This window comes from Condylostylus longicornis, unplaced genomic scaffold, assembly GCF_029603195.1.
Source record: "Condylostylus longicornis isolate FDR11 unplaced genomic scaffold, ASM2960319v2 ptg000006l, whole genome shotgun sequence".
NCBI lineage: Eukaryota > Metazoa > Arthropoda > Insecta > Diptera > Dolichopodidae > Condylostylus > Condylostylus longicornis.
This window is the reverse complement of record NW_026577975.1, coordinates 4,376,674-4,395,046: the sequence shown is the minus strand read 5'-3', so window position 1 is coordinate 4,395,046 and position 18,373 is coordinate 4,376,674. Positions and strand designations below refer to the sequence as shown.

General features: G+C 22.5%; 1 protein-coding gene across 20 annotated transcripts in view; it reads left to right on the top strand.

Moving 5' to 3' along the window:
- Window positions 1-18,373, top strand: part of LOC129618456 (uncharacterized) — a 260,920-nt gene that overhangs the window by 73,861 nt on the left and 168,686 nt on the right. For 19 of the 20 annotated variants that reach the window (XM_055533216.1, XM_055533226.1, XM_055533217.1 and 16 more), the window contains exon 2: window positions 2,082-2,132. In XM_055533216.1, the coding sequence (XP_055389191.1) occupies window positions 2,082-2,132 (51 nt within the window). The remainder of the gene's footprint in view (window positions 1-2,081; window positions 2,133-18,373) is intronic. The other variant, XM_055533211.1, reaches the window with a different exon arrangement.

Sequence of the window (18,373 nt, the reverse complement as noted above, 5' to 3'; positions counted from 1 at the left end):
TTTTAACAAGGATTGCAAAAATCAGAAAAGTTCCACTCCAGCGTTAAAATTTTTCTTGATTTAGCTATAATAACCGTCAGTCTCTCAAAATAATAAAAATATATTCCAAGAATGATTAATCCAGCAGTTTTTCTTAAAACAGCTCAATTGACGCAAAAATATTGTGGCACTGAGAGTGTTAAAGTAAATTAATTGAGAAATAAGTAAAAATCGGGTGTAATCTATAAGCAAAATTGAGAAAAATTGAGCGAAATTGAGCGAAATTAAGCGAAATTAGTAAAATAAATTTAAATATCGAAACTCTTTTTGTCATTTATTTTTTCCATTAATTACTTTGTTTACCCCGTAAATATTCGTTATACGTAGTAAAATAAATTTTTACATTTTGAGAGCAATTCATTATATAATTGCATATTTTTAGAATAAGTACATTTGAATAACAAAAATACATTTATAGCATACTATTATAGCAATTTAACAGAATAATTTTCATATCATAAATTCTTCTTATATCAGAATACAGCTTTTTAAATCTTAATAATAATATTAGGACCAATAATTTTAAATTTACTTTATTACATCTTAAAACATTACTTTTCTTATTACTACGTAGATCATGAACATTGAAATTACAATCATATTATATTCGTATCTAATTTGGAAAAATGAAAAATTTCAATTTAATTTAATTATTCAAAACATAATATGTATAACAGATATATGATACATATATCTGTTATACATATAACACTTTCATCTTTTATCTTTTTACCTCATTCCATATTCAATTTTTAACCTTATATCATTTCACTTTTTGACATACTTTCTTTTATTTACACGTTTTCATTATTTATTATTTTTTCATGTACATGCTTTTAAAATTTTTAGACAAATTTTTTTTTTAAATTGACATCTCGTATTTTTACCGAGAGCATTGCATACAGTACGGGAGGTTATGTGATGGCACCAAAATTCAGATGTTGGTGAGAGCGCACCTTACCATTGTAGGGAAGCGTTAATAAACTATTTTTAGAGAGATGTATATCTGTCGGTCTGCTATTCTGTTGATATGTGTGCACGCGTATACCTCAAGTTCGGCTGAATTGATTTTGATGAATTTTTATATGGTAGTTTTTTTCACTGTGTTACGGATTGTTCAACATTTGGGATATATCAGGCCCCGGGAACTGGACCTATCTGGACCTGTCCAATTTTACATTTTTTCGCATATCTAGAAAAATAATCAACCAATTTTATTGAAATTTAATATTTAAATTCTGGGTTTTGAAGAAATGAATCTACAAATGAAAAGATCAGGGCTCGGAAATCAAACTGGGGGTCAAAAATTAACTAACGAATTTTATCGGGTAATTCGGATTGCACAAAAGCGACACTTTACTAAGAGCCAAATTTACATTTTTTTAGGTATGTTAACTAAGCGCTTACTAACGTCCTGATAATAGCAAACAAGTACTTAAAAAACTTTCGCTAAACTACATGATATAAAATGCGGTCGGTTATGTGCTGAACACATCAGATTTTGTTACAATATATAGCTACAGTTCATGTTATTGTATAAAGTCAAATATAATAGAAAGTAAGAAAAAAGTTAAGTTTATGAAAAGTGCCATGTTGACTTAATACATTATTAATTTAATTTTTCATAAGTAATTAATATTTTATGTATCTATATCCATGTGTGCTATGATTAATATCAATATTTGCTTACACGAGTTTAAAATTAAATTACTTTACAAATAGAAAAGTTGCAAACGGCAAAATATTTTTAATACAAAGCATAATGAAATCAAAATATGAATTAAAAATTATTTGATATACAGACGTTTGTCAAATTTCAGTATTTCATTGCAACTAAAATTCTCCGTATCTTATAAGATTTTGACGCAATAATTTGAAATTATTTAATTGTTTATTGATTTTTTTTGAGAAATTCAGCTCAAACAGCTCTTGTTTAAATTAATTACTTAATATATTTATAATTTATTAAAATTTTTACATATAAATTTTAAGTATCATTATTATTGAATCGATAACTGACCCCAACATACCCTTTGTTTCAGAAGAAGACTGGCAAAATGACAAAAGTGGAAGAAATCAATCAAACGATCAAGGTAAGTCTTTTTCAAAATAAATATTATTATATGTGTATTTATGCCCCTTTTATTTACATAATAAAAACATACAGTATTGGCGGCGTTTTTTTAGCAATTTGTTGGATTTACTAACAATATAATTGACATTGAAAATTAAATAAATAAACCTACAATAAATGTCAAACATTCGATATTTGTATAAATAATCATATTTCCAACAATAAATTTTTATTTAAATTTTATTATCTAATCTACAATTTTACTTCTAGCGTCATTACAAAATATTAATTAAATAATTATTATATGCCACCAGAGAAAAAAATGAAACCAAATCAGACCAATTTCTGTATATTAAATTATAAGTACTGTAAAACAATTTCTTTTTTTGTTTTTCAAAAATTCCCTTAGATTTCATTACAAGAAACCCATGTTTTAATTAAAAAACTTAATAGATTTCTTAAGAAAATTATTTTTAAAAATATTGTAAATAAATAAAAAAAAGAAAATTTGAAAAAACTTACAAGTTCTTGTACAATATATACAACAGCTTTTATAAGCAATATATTGTATAGTATAACAGAATATTATAAAAACTTTTTAATTAATTTCTAAGATCTTATATAGCGATCTCTTATATTCTTAATATTTTCATCCTGTTTTTCGAATCATAGAACATCCTGACTTTTTTTTTCCTCCATTTTTCTAATAAAATTTTCTTCTCTTACTTTCCCATAAAGAATATATTAGTATAGTACTAAAAAAATTTTTAATATAAAAAACCTCTTTAAATTTTTTTTTTATAGTAAAAAATAGTAAAACTTGAGAATTTAAGTATCCTTGAAAAATGCATGAAAAGTTTATTACCAGCTATGTATATATGTATACGATAACTAATAATGTTTGATTAAAATTACGTTTATATTTAATGAAATAAAAATTTTTTATTCATTTTGAAAATTTTGGTATATATAGTAATAATATAATATTGTATGTATATTTAAGTATGGTCCTTGAAAATGAAAATTCAAACCTTTTAATTCGGTTGAATAAAAATCCTGTGGTTTATTTACCAGAAAATTGTTATTCCCATTTTTACTATTAAAAAAGCAAAAAAAAAAAAAATACATTTTCTTTTTCTTACTGTTTTATTGAATTTTTACTTCTTTTCCTATATAAATAACCCTAAAATACCTATATATTTATTGTTGTGTTATATAAGAGAGAGGAGCTATATTGATTTACGAAATTTTTCCGTATAATATTAGTCAAAAATTGAATCAATTTAATATGGAGAATTTTCTATTATTTTCTATATAAGTTTTACATAAAATGTAGATTCTTTTAATATTAATTTCGATTGAGAATTAAAGTAAAGATTATTGACAACTATAATTTTAATTTATCCTGGCTTATATTCAAATTATCTTGGGTATGAGGAATCCTATACTAAAGTATTGTACGAATAGCAATTTATTTCTTAATTTTTATAATATTTTCTTTTATAAAAGACGTAGTATTTGGTATCACATTCTAATTAAGAATCAAAAGTGATCATATTTAACTGTTACACTCTAATCTTACGCAATGATTTTGTACATTCATAATAAAAAAAATTTCCATTTTACTATGAAATTATTATAAATCTAAGACTCGAATATAATACCTTTTTTTTTACTTCTTACAATTAAATTCAAAAATAAAAAAAAATTCAAATTTAATTTTAAAAATTTTGGAAAAATTTTAATTTTTAAGAAAATTCAAATCTCTTATTTCAAAGCTAAAATAAATAAAAATTTTTTTCTTAACAAACTCACACACAAACCCTTCAAAAATCTTATTAAAAAAATTTTCCAATGTTTTGTTTTATTTGAGGCATTCTTTTTTTTATTTTTTGTTTTTCTTTTGTGTAAATTTGCATATTAGAGTTGACCAAGCAATACAAAATCATATTCTCAGTTTTTTTTTTTCTGTTTCTTCTTTGATTTCCCTTGAAACAAAAATTAAAATTTATGAAAACGAAAAATTGAACCAAAAAAAGAAAAAAAGGATTCAAAGTCAAAATAACACCAACCATTCAACAAAATGTTTATAGGTACATTGTATAGTGTTGGTGTACAATAGTACAACAATATTGAAAAGAACATAAAATCAAGGATATAAATGTCATTTGAATAAATATCCTGTTCGGGGTTTTAACACAGAAAACAAAAATGGCAAACAAAAAAAAAAAGGGAAAAACTAAATATACATTAAATAAATGTCCAAAAAAAAAATAAAATTTTTTTTTTATTTCTTTTACTTCAGTTCCTTTCCATTTTGTGGTATTTCAGGATCTTGTTATAAAAAGGAATAAAAATTATTCCTTTACTTTAATTCCAGTGAATTTATTTATTTTTCTTATTGTTGTTGCTATATACTCTTGCTAGTTTTTATTATTATTTTTTTTTTCTTGAAATCTCTTGAAAATTGTAACAGCACATCGGGTGGCACAATATAATAATTTTGATATTACGCATTAATGAATGTGCATAATATGAATTGAGTAAAGAAAGCTACTAACTCAATATTTTATATACTCTCAGAAGAGACTTAAAAACTGTTACCGTAAAATTATTGAATTTCCGCTTTTCTGTATTTATAATGTAATTTAAGCATAACTTTAATTATAGAAAATCATATTAAAACTAGTGAGACAATAGGCAATCATATTATATTATGAAACTTCCATATCCCAAATTTTTATCCACAAACATGAGCAAAAATAAAACTTAATTTACTCTCATTTAGAAAGGAACAAAATATCTGCTATAATATATTAAAATTTTTATATTTACTCAATTTGTTGAAAAAAAAAGTTAAAAATTTTTAAGAGAATATGAGAATAATAAAATTATTACCCGTTTGTTAAAATTTTTCTCTCTCGTTTTAAAATTAAGATTAAGAGAAAAATTAAGATTTTTTGCTTTTTCTTTTGACTTTACTTAGAAATTTTAATTTTTAATTGTAACTGGGAAATAATTTGATGTATGGCCGTTCTCTATTAAAAATTTTTAACTGAATCGAACTGTACTAAATTGGTACTGTAAACAACTTATTTTAATAAAGATTAGTTTCCTAATTCGCTCAATATTAAAAATCGAATGAAGTTATGCGTTCCACATAGTATCTCTCTCTCTCTATTTCAATAATGAAAAATTTGGTTTATCAAGATATATTTTGGTTCATAGTTCGTGTTACTATTTAACTCACTATTATGATATTGTGAACTTTCTACAAAAAATCATTTTTTATATATTCATGCAGATTTAAAAAAACGTTATACTCCTTGTTGGACATTTACCAGGATATAAAATAAAAATAAAAAAAAATATATAAGTGTGAAGACAATATTGGAATAAAAGAGGAAAAAATAATAAAAAAAAAATTTTTTTTGTTAGCATTTTCGATTTTGTGCCGGATTTTAATATTATATTATTGTATGCCTTCATGACCATTTCCGGAATATTTAACAAAAAAAAAAAAAGCAAAACAAAACGAACAAAATAAGACCAAAAATAAAACAAATGGAAAATAAACGTCTACACTTAAAATCTGTTTTGAAATTATTATTGACTTTTTGCTTTTATTTTCCAATTTTTTTGCTTTTGTAATCCTAGAAATGGTTAAATGAAGGAAACAGTACGTAGAATTATAATTTGCTCCTTTTTCCCTGCTTTTTCTTTATTTTTCTTTGTGTTTTTTTTTGGTGTATTAAAGTAGAAAGTCACAAATTGGAAACTCATGTATGCACACAAAAAAACCCGGGTCTGATTTGTTTGGCGCCATACGTAGTTTACAAAACGTGCGCCCTTTCTCTTGCTCATCCTCTTTCAAAACAATAAACATTGTAGATTGTGCATAATAAATCACTTTCTTGATACTTTATCATGCTGAGAGCAAGATTGGTCATAGAATCAAAGGTAGCTATCGAAGATAGGTACATGCTAACAAGTTAATTTCGCTGTAAATAGAAAGGAAAAAATTTTTGGAAAAAAATTTTTATTTTCTAAAATTAAATCTTTTTTTATATTTTTAATGGCGCCCCTGATTTCTCTTGCCCTTTACAAATGCTTACTTTGCATATATAGTAGATCCAGCCCTGTACACAAATAATGAACAATATTTCGTATTTTTTATTCAACAAGAATTGGAACTTTTAAAGACCAGCTGTGTCCAAAAAAAAAACAGCCCATAAAATAAGATTTTATTATATGTATTTGTTTTATTGTTACTCCTTAATATTTATTGCGATTTAAAGTGTATAAATAGTTTTCAATTTTATCGTGAAGTTTTACTATTTTTCGCTAATGTTTTGGTTTTGCTTTTGCCACACAATTTTTTTTTTTTTGTAATTCTAATGACTTCTTTTTATGCCCATTTGAAGGGTATACTAAATTTTCCAATATGTTTGTAACGCTAAGAAATAATGGTCTCAGATATAAACTCAAGTATATGTTTTTGATCAGTATCGAATTCCAAGTCCTTTTATCCATGTCTGCCTATTTGTTTCAACGATAACTCAAAAACTAATTGGGCTAAGTTTAGCAAATTTTCACAAATCATTTCTTATATTACGAGTAAATGCCAGAAACCTATTTAAATTGGATATGATCAAGGTACCAGCTCAGGAAGCTGCCATACAACTTCAAAATTTATATGACTATATCTTAGACATTATAGAAGCTATGGAACTTCGCATAAGCGAATATATTCTGAGACCTATTGTGTTCGATAAAAGTCGTTGAAATTGCTTGGCTCCTTTTGGTAGCTGCCATACAATTTGAAAAGTTATTTAGAAATTTTTAAATTTATTCAATAACATAATTTTATTCTTATCAAAAATTATAGAAAAAATAGAAAAAAATAATTTATTTTTTAAAATTTAAATAAAAAAAAAAAAAAAACAAATTTCTTAAGAGAATTGAATTGAAATCTCATAGCACATTTGTTCTATATTTATAAATTCTAAATGCTATGGGTTTTAAAAACGCTGTGTGCTTGTGCTATTAAAACAATGAAAATATCATTTTATTATGTTAATAATATAGATTCCCAGGATATTTTAAATTTTTCTTTATATTTTTGTTTTCTTTTTGTCTTATTGTCCATAATAAGAAAATTGTCAAATTATTTGCTTTTCTTATTGAGGTTTTCATCATTTTGCTTACATTTTATATATTTGTGAATGTTTTGTGTATATTTGATTTTTGTTTTTGCAAATAAGTTTTAAAAATTCTTTACAGTTCGTTGAGAATTTTAAGAATATTTAAAAAAATATCATAGAATAAAAACCAGGAAGAAAAAAAATAAAAAAAAAAATAACATTATTTTTTTTTATGCTTAATAGTAGCTAGTCCTTTTTAAGCTAATATTTAAGGAAGAATAGAAATAAAAAACAAAACTAGCGTTTGGAGACTACAATAAAAATTATGAATCATTCCAGATAATTCAAGGAAGCAGAAAAAATTAAAAATATTTTATATAACAATTTCTTTTTATGAAAGATAATGATATAATAGGACTAAATGTATGCATAAGAAATGTGTAAATTTTAAATAGATGTTCAATGCAATAAAGTTCAAAAACAAATTAAACAAAATAAAAATTAAATGCTTAAGAAAACCTTTATTATTAGTAATTGTCATTACAGCGCTTTATTTGGAGACTTAGACAGAGGCTACCCTGTGTATTATCTTATTAGACTTTACTCAGACAATACAGTTTTTATCAATCTCTATTTGAGTAAGCTAAGCTTCAATCGTAAAGCAGACCTATTAGTACAGTAGAGTTTTCAACAGTCTAGCACAATAAAAGAAGATGTAAAAAAAATAAAAGTTTTGTACAAAAATTTTAAAAAATAAACAAAAAATTTAATATTTTAAATTAAAATTTAAAAATAATTAAAATCGAGAAATGAATTACAATAACTGTGATTATAATTTTTATAATTCTCTACACAGTGCCTCCAGTCTAATTTTAATTTTTGATACAGAACCAGTTATTTTACACTATTTCTAAATTAATTAATTTCTAAAGTGTAATTTTAACAGTGTAATGTGCATAATTCGACGTTGATAAAGGTAATTTGAAAATTTACTTTAACGAAATTATAATTGCATATAGTAAACCATTAAAATTAATATATAATTTTATAAATTTTCAATGGAATTTGGTATTTTTAAAAAACAAAGTTATTACAGCTTGCTATATTGAGAACAGTGGCACATTTTTTTAATTCCAACTCTCATTTTCATTAAAATAAAGTTGGAATTAACAAAATTTAAATTTTTTTACGGCTGATAAGACTAAAAAAATAAAATGATAAAATAATTTTTTATTTCGTCTTCATTTCTATTTCTATTATCCTCTATTTGTCCTTCCTTCACATATTTTTCTATACACATGAATATAAATAAGTACAAATATATTTTTTTTTTTCAAATTTATTGAAATTGAGAATTTTCTTTACGTATACATCTTCTACACTTCATTCTATTTCTTATTAAAATATTCAATTTTTATCACCTCACTTCAAAAAAAAAAAACTAAAATTCCTTTTAAATAAAACATTAAAATCAAAAGAAACAAAGATAAAATAAGAGACAAAAAAAATTTTTTTTTTGAAAAATACCTTGTAATCTCTTATACAATCTATTCAATAATTTTTTATATCCTTTCCGTTTCTCTCCTTATCCATATACAACACATAATATATCTTTCTCTTATATATACGTACATTTCATCACCGTATATTTATTTAATATATGTAAAACAAATATTTTTGTATAGTCTTGTTATATTTACTTTTCAAAAAAAATAAAAACGAAAAGTAACCATTACCTATACCATCATTTTTAGAATTGTTGCTTAAATTTTTGATATTCCAATTCATTTCCAATATAAAATATATATTTTCTTGCTATTTGTATATACATGTGCATTATAACATACATATATACAAACGCAAAGGCAAAAAAACTTAAAATGGAAAAAATAAACACAAACAAAAAAGAAGAAATCTCCCCGCAAAACATCCTTCCTTTTCCTCCATTTCACATCACCATCTTTCGATTTATTCATCTTGCTATACTTTAAGTGGTTCAATGATACAATCCATCACGTTGTGTCATGAATAGCGTTAATAATGAACTGTAAATAAGTGAAAAATAGGAAAGAAAACAAAATCAAAAAAAAAAAAAAACTTAACTTTTTCGCAAAAATAATTATTATTTTTAGTCCAAAAGAAAACAAGAAAAAGTAGAAGCAAACAGTGAAGAGAAAAATAAACAAAACGACTTTCATTGAATCTTCATTCTTTTAGTTTTATAAGAAAAAGTTTATTTTGTTTTTTTTTCTTTTTTTTTTTTGAGAATTTACCAAACTCCTACCCAATTTTTTTTGAAATAGGTTCAGTAAATTAAAGTTCAAAACTCATACAACCTTCCTAAATTTTCAAAAACTTAAAGTTGTTGAGATATGAAAATGTTGAAAATTCTGTTTGCACTTTTTGTTTAAAAATAAATTGCCATAACATTTTTCATTGTAATATAAACACATAGCACCTAAATATATGCAATTTTATATTCTATCTCAATAATCAATTTAACATCTAGCTATATAACGTTTTCTACCTATTCATTTTATTTATATGCCTTATACTTTTAAATATACATAAAGGTATATATGAAGAGAAGTGGGCAGATAGGAGGGGGTAAACCTATATCATTGGTTACAATAGCGTAAATACCACAAAAATTGTTTAGTTGCGAAAAGTTAGTTATCTGTAACTTTTCTAACCTCTTGAATATTTTTAATTTTTTCTTTTTTGGAAAAATTTAGATGAACATTTTTTCAATATAATATTGATGCGTAGGTAAAATGATGGTGGTTATCTATTGATTTTAATTTGCAATTTTTTTGATTTATTCATTAAAAACTTTCTTATATTGGATATTCACAATTTAGGATGTTGAAAGAGAATATACTCAGCTGAGTGTAGATGACAAAAGTGCTAATAGAGAAATAAAGTTTTGTAATGGTGTAGAAGTAAACAAAAGCAAGCAAAAGTGATTTAATATAAAAGCCACTGGTCGATATTGTTTGATGACATTTTCAAAAAGTTATACTGTAAAATAAATAAAAGAAAATTTGTAATTTTTGTATATTTGTTGATATATTGTATAGGTTCTTCTGTAAATAAATTGAAATTATCATTATTTTATGAATAGAAAAAATATTTTCACATTCAGTAAAAAAAATTCATAGCTATATTTAGCTGGAATAAAATATATTCAAACTGATCTAAAATTTTCAATTTGGAATTTGCGAGTTGTAAGCTATAGGTATTAATCGAGTTCTAGAAGTGTGGGTAATTTTAATTCTATAGATGCTTTTAACACTTAATCTTTGTTTTCAACAAAATAATGCAGTAATGCTATAAAGATGCTAAAATGTATTAAAAAAAATAAAACTTACAAAAATTTGTTTGTATTTCTTAAAGTATCAAATGAAAGATGATTTATTAGTGGAAAAAATATATATGGAAATTTACGTCACACTTGACAAAATAATTTCACTATAAAAAGTATTCTTTGGCTTATTCTTTCTAAATTGTAGGTATCTCTAACCCCAAGCTGAACAGTATTTCAATAATAAATCTATAATACAGATTTAATACACAAAATTAAGTATAGTTCATACGAAATTTTTACTTTTTTTAAGCTCAACTCTTTATTAGTACACTCCAAATCCATTTTTATATTTATAGCTCTCAATAAATACACTCAAAAAAATAAATTTTAAATAAATCTTTAACACAAGTACAATATAATGAAATTTTATCTTAATTCTATCAATCATTATTATTATCATCGTCATCATCAATATAACATGTATTAATCATTAGGTATAACATGAATAAGTAAGTAAATTTAATCATATCAATCATTATCATCACTATCATTATTATTTGTTATAATATTAAAAGACGGAAGAATATATAAATAAAAATTCAATCGATTTTTACTCATTTCCTGCGTATTTTCAAAAAAAAAAAAAATTGAAAGAACAGAGTGTTCTGCAATTTTCCATTTTTTTTTTTTTTTATCATTCGAAATTTTTTTTCTCTATGAGTATTCGTTATAGCCTTCACCCATATCTACTTTTCATAATAGGTAGATTCTCTTTGTTTACCTCTTTTCATACTCTAATAAAAATCTCTCAGTTTATTTTTTTTTTGTAAACAAAATTTTCTTATCTGTTCATCATTATGCTTTTGACTTATGCTAAAAATTCAAAGAGAAAAACGAAAACAAGAAAAATAAAAGAGAACAGAAAATATTCTTCTGAATTTATGTTTTTTTTTTTTTCTTTGGGATGATTTATGCATATTAAGAGAGAATATAAAAGAGAATGGGTAAAATAAAATTCCCGGACGACCATCAAGCTTAATATAATTTTTTTTTTTTTATAATATTTTTTTTGCAATAAAAATATTAAGGCATCACTATTCAATTGGAGTGTAAAATTGGAATTTTTCTCTTTCAAAATAAAATGTGCATATATATAAAGTATTTATGTACATGTTTTATATACAATATAAGAATTTTTTTTTCCTTCTCTTATTATTGCCTCTTTCTAATTTCCCTTCTTAAATTTATTTCAATCTTGATTATATTATCTGTCTATGTTTTTATTTTACTTTTTATTTTTTTTCTTATCATAATCAAAAAAAAAATAGTCTTTATATACTTTTCATATGAAAAGGATATAGAGAAAAATAAAAAACAGAAATAGCAACGGTAGCTAACAAGAATTGTTTTTTTTTTCTTTCTTCCTTCGAAATTAAATTTTGAATATTTTTAATATTCAATTTTTTTTTACTTTTTCTCTTCCTTTTTTTTTTTTTCTTCTTTCAAATTGCACAGATTCATGATTTTATTAATATTGTTTATGCAGTTTTTATTATTAAAAAATGCATTGAATCAAAAAAAAAAAAAATTTGTAAAAATTTTCAATCATTCTGAGGGCATTTACGAAAAAATTCGGAAAAATTTTATTTTTACTTTGTTTGTCCGTCTTTCAGTCGATTACAAAGCTGGTACATCCTATTTGAGACAGAAAACTGGACATTGTTGATTTAATTTTCGATAATCGAGAGATTAACAATATTAAACATTCTTTTGATTTTGAATTCTAGTTGTAAATTTTTAAAAATTCCATCGGAAGACTCAATCCGCTACAGTTTTAAAACACAACCAATGGATTGTGAGCTCTTATGAAAATAACAGTGTTATTTCAAATATATGAGCATTTCTTTCTTTAATTGAATTTCATTCTTCTTTTTTTCAGAATAATTCGAATAAAGCAGTATATAAATACTTACGAGGAATAACGATACCTATATAATATTAATTTTCCAATATAATTTTCCAATTTTCTTATCATTGAATTCATTCATTGAAAAATGATTTCATTTAAGTTAATTTTCATGGAAAAAGAGAAGAAGATAAACTTTAAGAAACATAAACTTTTTACACAACAAAAAAAAATAAAGTAAAAAAAAAAAACGAAAACTTTTATAATAAAGAGGACACAAAGAAAGAAAGAAAGAAACTTTTATAATTCCGAAAATATTCTCTTACAATATTTTTTCTTTTTTATTTTTCTTTTCTGATATTTTCAATAAAAAAAAAAAGTAAAACATACAAAAAGTTTTCAAAAAGTTATAAAATGTATCCAATCATTCAAAGTCGACAATTTTTGTAATAATTTATCATCAAATTGATATGTACGCATCTTACACATTCCAAAAACAATAATATTAAATATAAATCTTAAATACATATATATATATATATATATATATATATATAGCTGCATATTGAAATTTTATGCCCTGGAAGCATAAAATTATTTAATTACATAAATATTGTTTGATTAATCAAAGGACAAATATAAGTTTGAACATTGTACTAAAAACCAATTATTGCTTCTGTGTAAAAAACCACATATTCACCTACATATTTCCTACATTTTCATTTTATAAGGACTATTATACACTGCCAATAATACCTTTACAGACTATTACACAAAACATTTTAATATTTTAATCATTTTCTAAATTATCATAAATAAAAATTTCTTAAAATGTTGAGAAACGAAGAAAATATGAAAATTTGAAAAAAATTGCATATTTTTAGGATGACAAAAATTTTATTGTTTAAATTATATTTTTAATTTTATTTATAATTTCATTTTATTTCACATATTTTGTTAATTTAATTAAGAAAAATCTTAAAAGGACTTTAATTATAAAATATTGTTCTTCTTAATCCTTCGCAATCTTCCATTGAGTATAGAATTTTTTTAAATTGCAAAATCTCAAATTATCAAAATTATAAAATTATAGTTTGATAATTGAAAAATTTAAATTTTATACAAATTTTCAATTTGTTTTTTTTTTTCAATTCTGTAATCTATAAATAAATTTAATAAAAATTTCAATTTGCAAATAAAATTTTCATGTCATATCAATTCCTCTTTATAAACAGCATATCAGAAATTTTAACATTTGAAAATGAATAACAATTCAAAATAAAAAATAAATAAAAATTAATTTACTTTTATTTTTAAAATGAATATTATCGTTTCCAATCAAAATTTAATTCCAAATAATTGGATCTTATGTTGCATTCTTTTGCAAATGGAATTTCAATTTTAGGGTCATATACAAAACATAAAATTTTTTCTCTCTCTTATTTCAATTGCTTTTAAATAAATATATAAAATTGCATTTGATATAAAATAAACATGACGATTTGAAAATTTTTTTTCCTTTTTATGCATTCATTTTAAATTGGAAATGATAACAAATTTCCAATAAAATACTAACACAATATCAGAGCTATGAAAAAGAAGAAAAAAAACGTAAAAGAAAACCCTGAATAAAATTGAATTTTCTTTCAATTTGACCTTCTTAAAGTTAAAAGAAATTTGATTTTATCATCATATAACATTTTCGTAATATTCGACAAAGTCAAAAAGAAAATTTTCATAAAAAATCCTTTTTGTTTTTATTTTATTGACTCTAAATATTGGTTGGTCTGTGCTTATACATGGTCCAATGTATATATACTCGTATTTATATATACTGCATATCAATAAACGCATAATATATTATGTGCATTTAAAAACCAATCAAATTTAATTTCATTTTAATGTTTCTGAAAGAATTTGTGTGGAAGATCAATAATTTAGATTTTTCAAAGTCAATAACAATAAAAATACAAATTTTCAATAAAGGATTAAAAGTCTTTTGAGAATAAAATAAATTGCTTGTATATGCAACATAATATAAAGAGAATAAAAGTTATAAAAGAAATTATAAAAAAAATTTACTTTTTCCAGTTTTATACATATTTGTGTTATATACTCGTATGTACTATATTTTAGTATTTTGTGAACGTATACAAATAAAACGAAGAAATCGAAAGGCGAAAAAATCTCATATCAGTTTTTGCAATTCAATTTAATTAGAGTTTGCAATATGGAATTTGCATTCTTCATTATACAAATTTGAAGAATATTGTAGCACTTAAAAAAAGTTAATCAAATATTGTATAACACTTTTTTGTAGTAAAGCAATAATTCGAAAATATCATTAATTTTAAGAATCCAAACATTCGTTACCATCTTGAATTCTCATAAATTAACCTCCCGATAATATTATTTCTAGATATTCATCCTAGCTACATATTCCTAGATATTCATCTTTAACAACTACACTTATCTATGAAAATCTTATATAAAATAATTTCGAGATTTACTTGCAATTTCCAATGTTAATATTCATTAGAAAATTTTATTTTTTCCTGTTCCAATCACAGGTACTACAATGCAATTACTAGATGTCACTACGAAAACCATCCTATAAGTAGGTTAAAATTCCTTCTCTTTAATAAATATATATAAAGAGAAGAGAGGGACGGTTTGCTTGTTTACTTTTCATAAACAAAATATATTTTTTTATTTGTTTATTCAATATTTCTAACCAATGATTGTAATAGAAACCACAATATTCTCCTTAACATTAATTAGACACTTAAAAATATTTACTCTAAGAAATAATATTAAAATGTTAGGACAATAAATCAGAGGTTTAATATAATATGATAAAAATAATTGAAAAATTTCCATATTGTTATTAAAATATATAACACTTACATTGTTTTAAAAGGTTATAAGAAAAATTTTGCAAATAATAAAAAAATTCACATTTAAATTAATATTAAAACCAAACAATAACCTCAATTATTATAAATATACAGAAATACGAAATAAAATAACCACATCTAAAAAAATCTCAAATTCTAATAAAAAATCATCACTTGCCTCTGATAATTACACAAAACAACATCAATATATTGCAACAATTTGTATAGGATAATTGCTTGTTAAAATTTATATATGAATACTTGTATAGATATTTAAAACTATTAGTACATATATGTATATAATGCAGTACATGCAAATATTAATAATAATTATGAACATTATAATTATTGAATATGTAATAATAATTAATATATACAGAAATCATTTAATTAACTATTAAAATGTATTAATATTATAGCTTGATATTATCCACAGGGTGCCTTACTAATTTGTCTCTGATGCATCACAATTCATCATTTTTACTTTTAAATGTGGTTATAAAGAGCTAAACATTAAAAACCTGATTATTTCTACTTTTAAAGCAATTTACTCAATTATTTAATTAATTTTCTACTGCTACCAATTCCTGCTGTCAAATTATTCAGTAATTTTTAAAATGTGCAGTCATAATTTATTTAAAAAAATTTTATTCACTAATTTGTAGGAATAAATATAAGAAATCTTCCGAAAATAATACTTGTTATCTCAATACAGAAGTTTAAGAATGGAAAAATAATCAATTTAAATAATGTTCTTTAATGTAATTTAGAATTTTATAATTTTTCAATATACTAATTAAATCACCCTACTTCGAGAATACTATAATTCTAATTATAATTAACTTCTAAACCCTCATATACATTTCAGTGAATAAATTTCATAAAATCATATTATGTAATGAAATGTATAGGTGCACATTTATAATAATCAAATTAAAACTAACCATGTTTTAAAAAAAAAAAAATTAATTAAATACTACAGTAAATAATTATTATAAGTATAAATTTTGCAATTCTAATAATCTAATTATTAAAATTAATATAATACAATTGCAATTATACTATATATTATTAGAATTGGTTTTGATTTAAAATTCAATTTCATATAATCTAAAATTTTTGTCTTTTCGAAATTATTGGACTATATAATCATTTTAAAATATCATTTAATTTCATTAAAACTACAAATTAAATTTTAATATTGACACAAATTATTAATTAATTTTTATTAAATACATTTTACATTGGAAATATATAAATTAAATTTAATGATATTCTGTAATAGTATATAATTTGAAATATAATTTTCTGGGTAAATAAATAATTTTCATTTCTTATTACAATAATATTTTTAAATTTACTTTGAATTTCTATTTAATATTTATATAATTATAAATAATTGCTATAAGCGTTCTACTTTACCTAAGGTACTAAAACCAATATTAAAGCCAATTAAAAGTAGATAAAATAATTCAAAAGAGAATAATTAATTTTATCGAAATATTTTTGGTATAATTTTTGCATTTTCCATATGCTTTTGTTTAGAATTATTATTCATTTAAATATTTCTAATTAACCACACACAACAGTAATATTTACATTATCCACGAAAATATCTAAATTAATTGGAAAATTACAATGTTAATCTTTAATAATTTTCTATTCCTATTAATTACCATATTATATAAAAGTTCAGAAAATTTAAAAGTGTATATTTGGTTATTCTCAAAATTAAATGAAATCTAATGCAGTATTCATTCAAATTTTTTATAATTTCAAAATGTAATTAAATTGAAAATTTAAACAAAATTTAAGCAATTTTCCACAATTGTATTTAACATAAACTACGATAGATAACCATTCAATTAATTATCGAAGAAATTATTGTTAAAATTACAAAATTATTTGTACATATTCAAAAATATCTTCATTTATTTAAATACAAAACAAAAGCCTTCAATACGGTGAACTTAATTTGCGAAAATGAAAATATATAAAATCATATTGAATAGACCGCTTATCCTAAAAGTATGCAATTTTTATTTGAAAATTTTATATTTAAAAGTTAACAAATTGCTTAATTGTTTGGCTGTAATAAATTGTTTTGATATAAAAAATTATTTTTAATTATAAATATTTTTAATTTAAGACCTAAAATTTTACAAATTTTGCAAAAATTTCGTGGAAGATATATTGTTCTTACTAATGTATAATTCTAGACTGGTCCAAACTTTTTATATTTATAATGTTGAATTGTTAAATTGACAGCATTTATCCATAACAAAATCACGTAATCTAAAAGTCACCACATGCTCAGTCAACATGATTATACTACACTCGCAAGTCCTTTTCATTAACCTTTTCGCTAACCACACAAAAAGTCGATAATTTTCCAATTTTTTCAATTCTTTCTTAAATATTCTTAAAAGTTCTTAAATTTTGTGAAGTACGTTTTTCTGAATTCATCCAATGCAGGTAATAAAATCATTACACTTAGTCCTGTTTTTCCTTAAAATACATTATATTGGAAATACAATTGAAATTAAAAAAAAAAAAAAAATGGTTTTATTTTTGCAAAAACAATTCCTGTTTGATTATTTTTATTTCCATTATTCGTTTATTTTGTTGATCACTGAAAGAAGCAAAAAATCTAAATATTTCTAATAATGAGATGTAATAAACACAAATACAAATAAGATAAATCCAATGATGAAGAAATTTCAAAATGGAGGAGAAAAGAAAAGAAAAATTAAAGATGAAAAATTAATTAGGATTTTTTTTTCTTTTCGTGCATCACAGTACATTATAAAATGAGGTTATAAAATGTAATTGTGCAAAAATGAATTTCCAAAAAAAAAAAAAAATTAATTTAAAATTTTCAATTTGGAACTGAAATTTTTCCAAATTTCAATAAAACTGAGAGGAAAAACAACAATATGTAAAGTAGTTTAATAAAATGAGTTTTTCGTTTTCTTCATTTGTTCTCTTCATTTTACGAGAACAGAC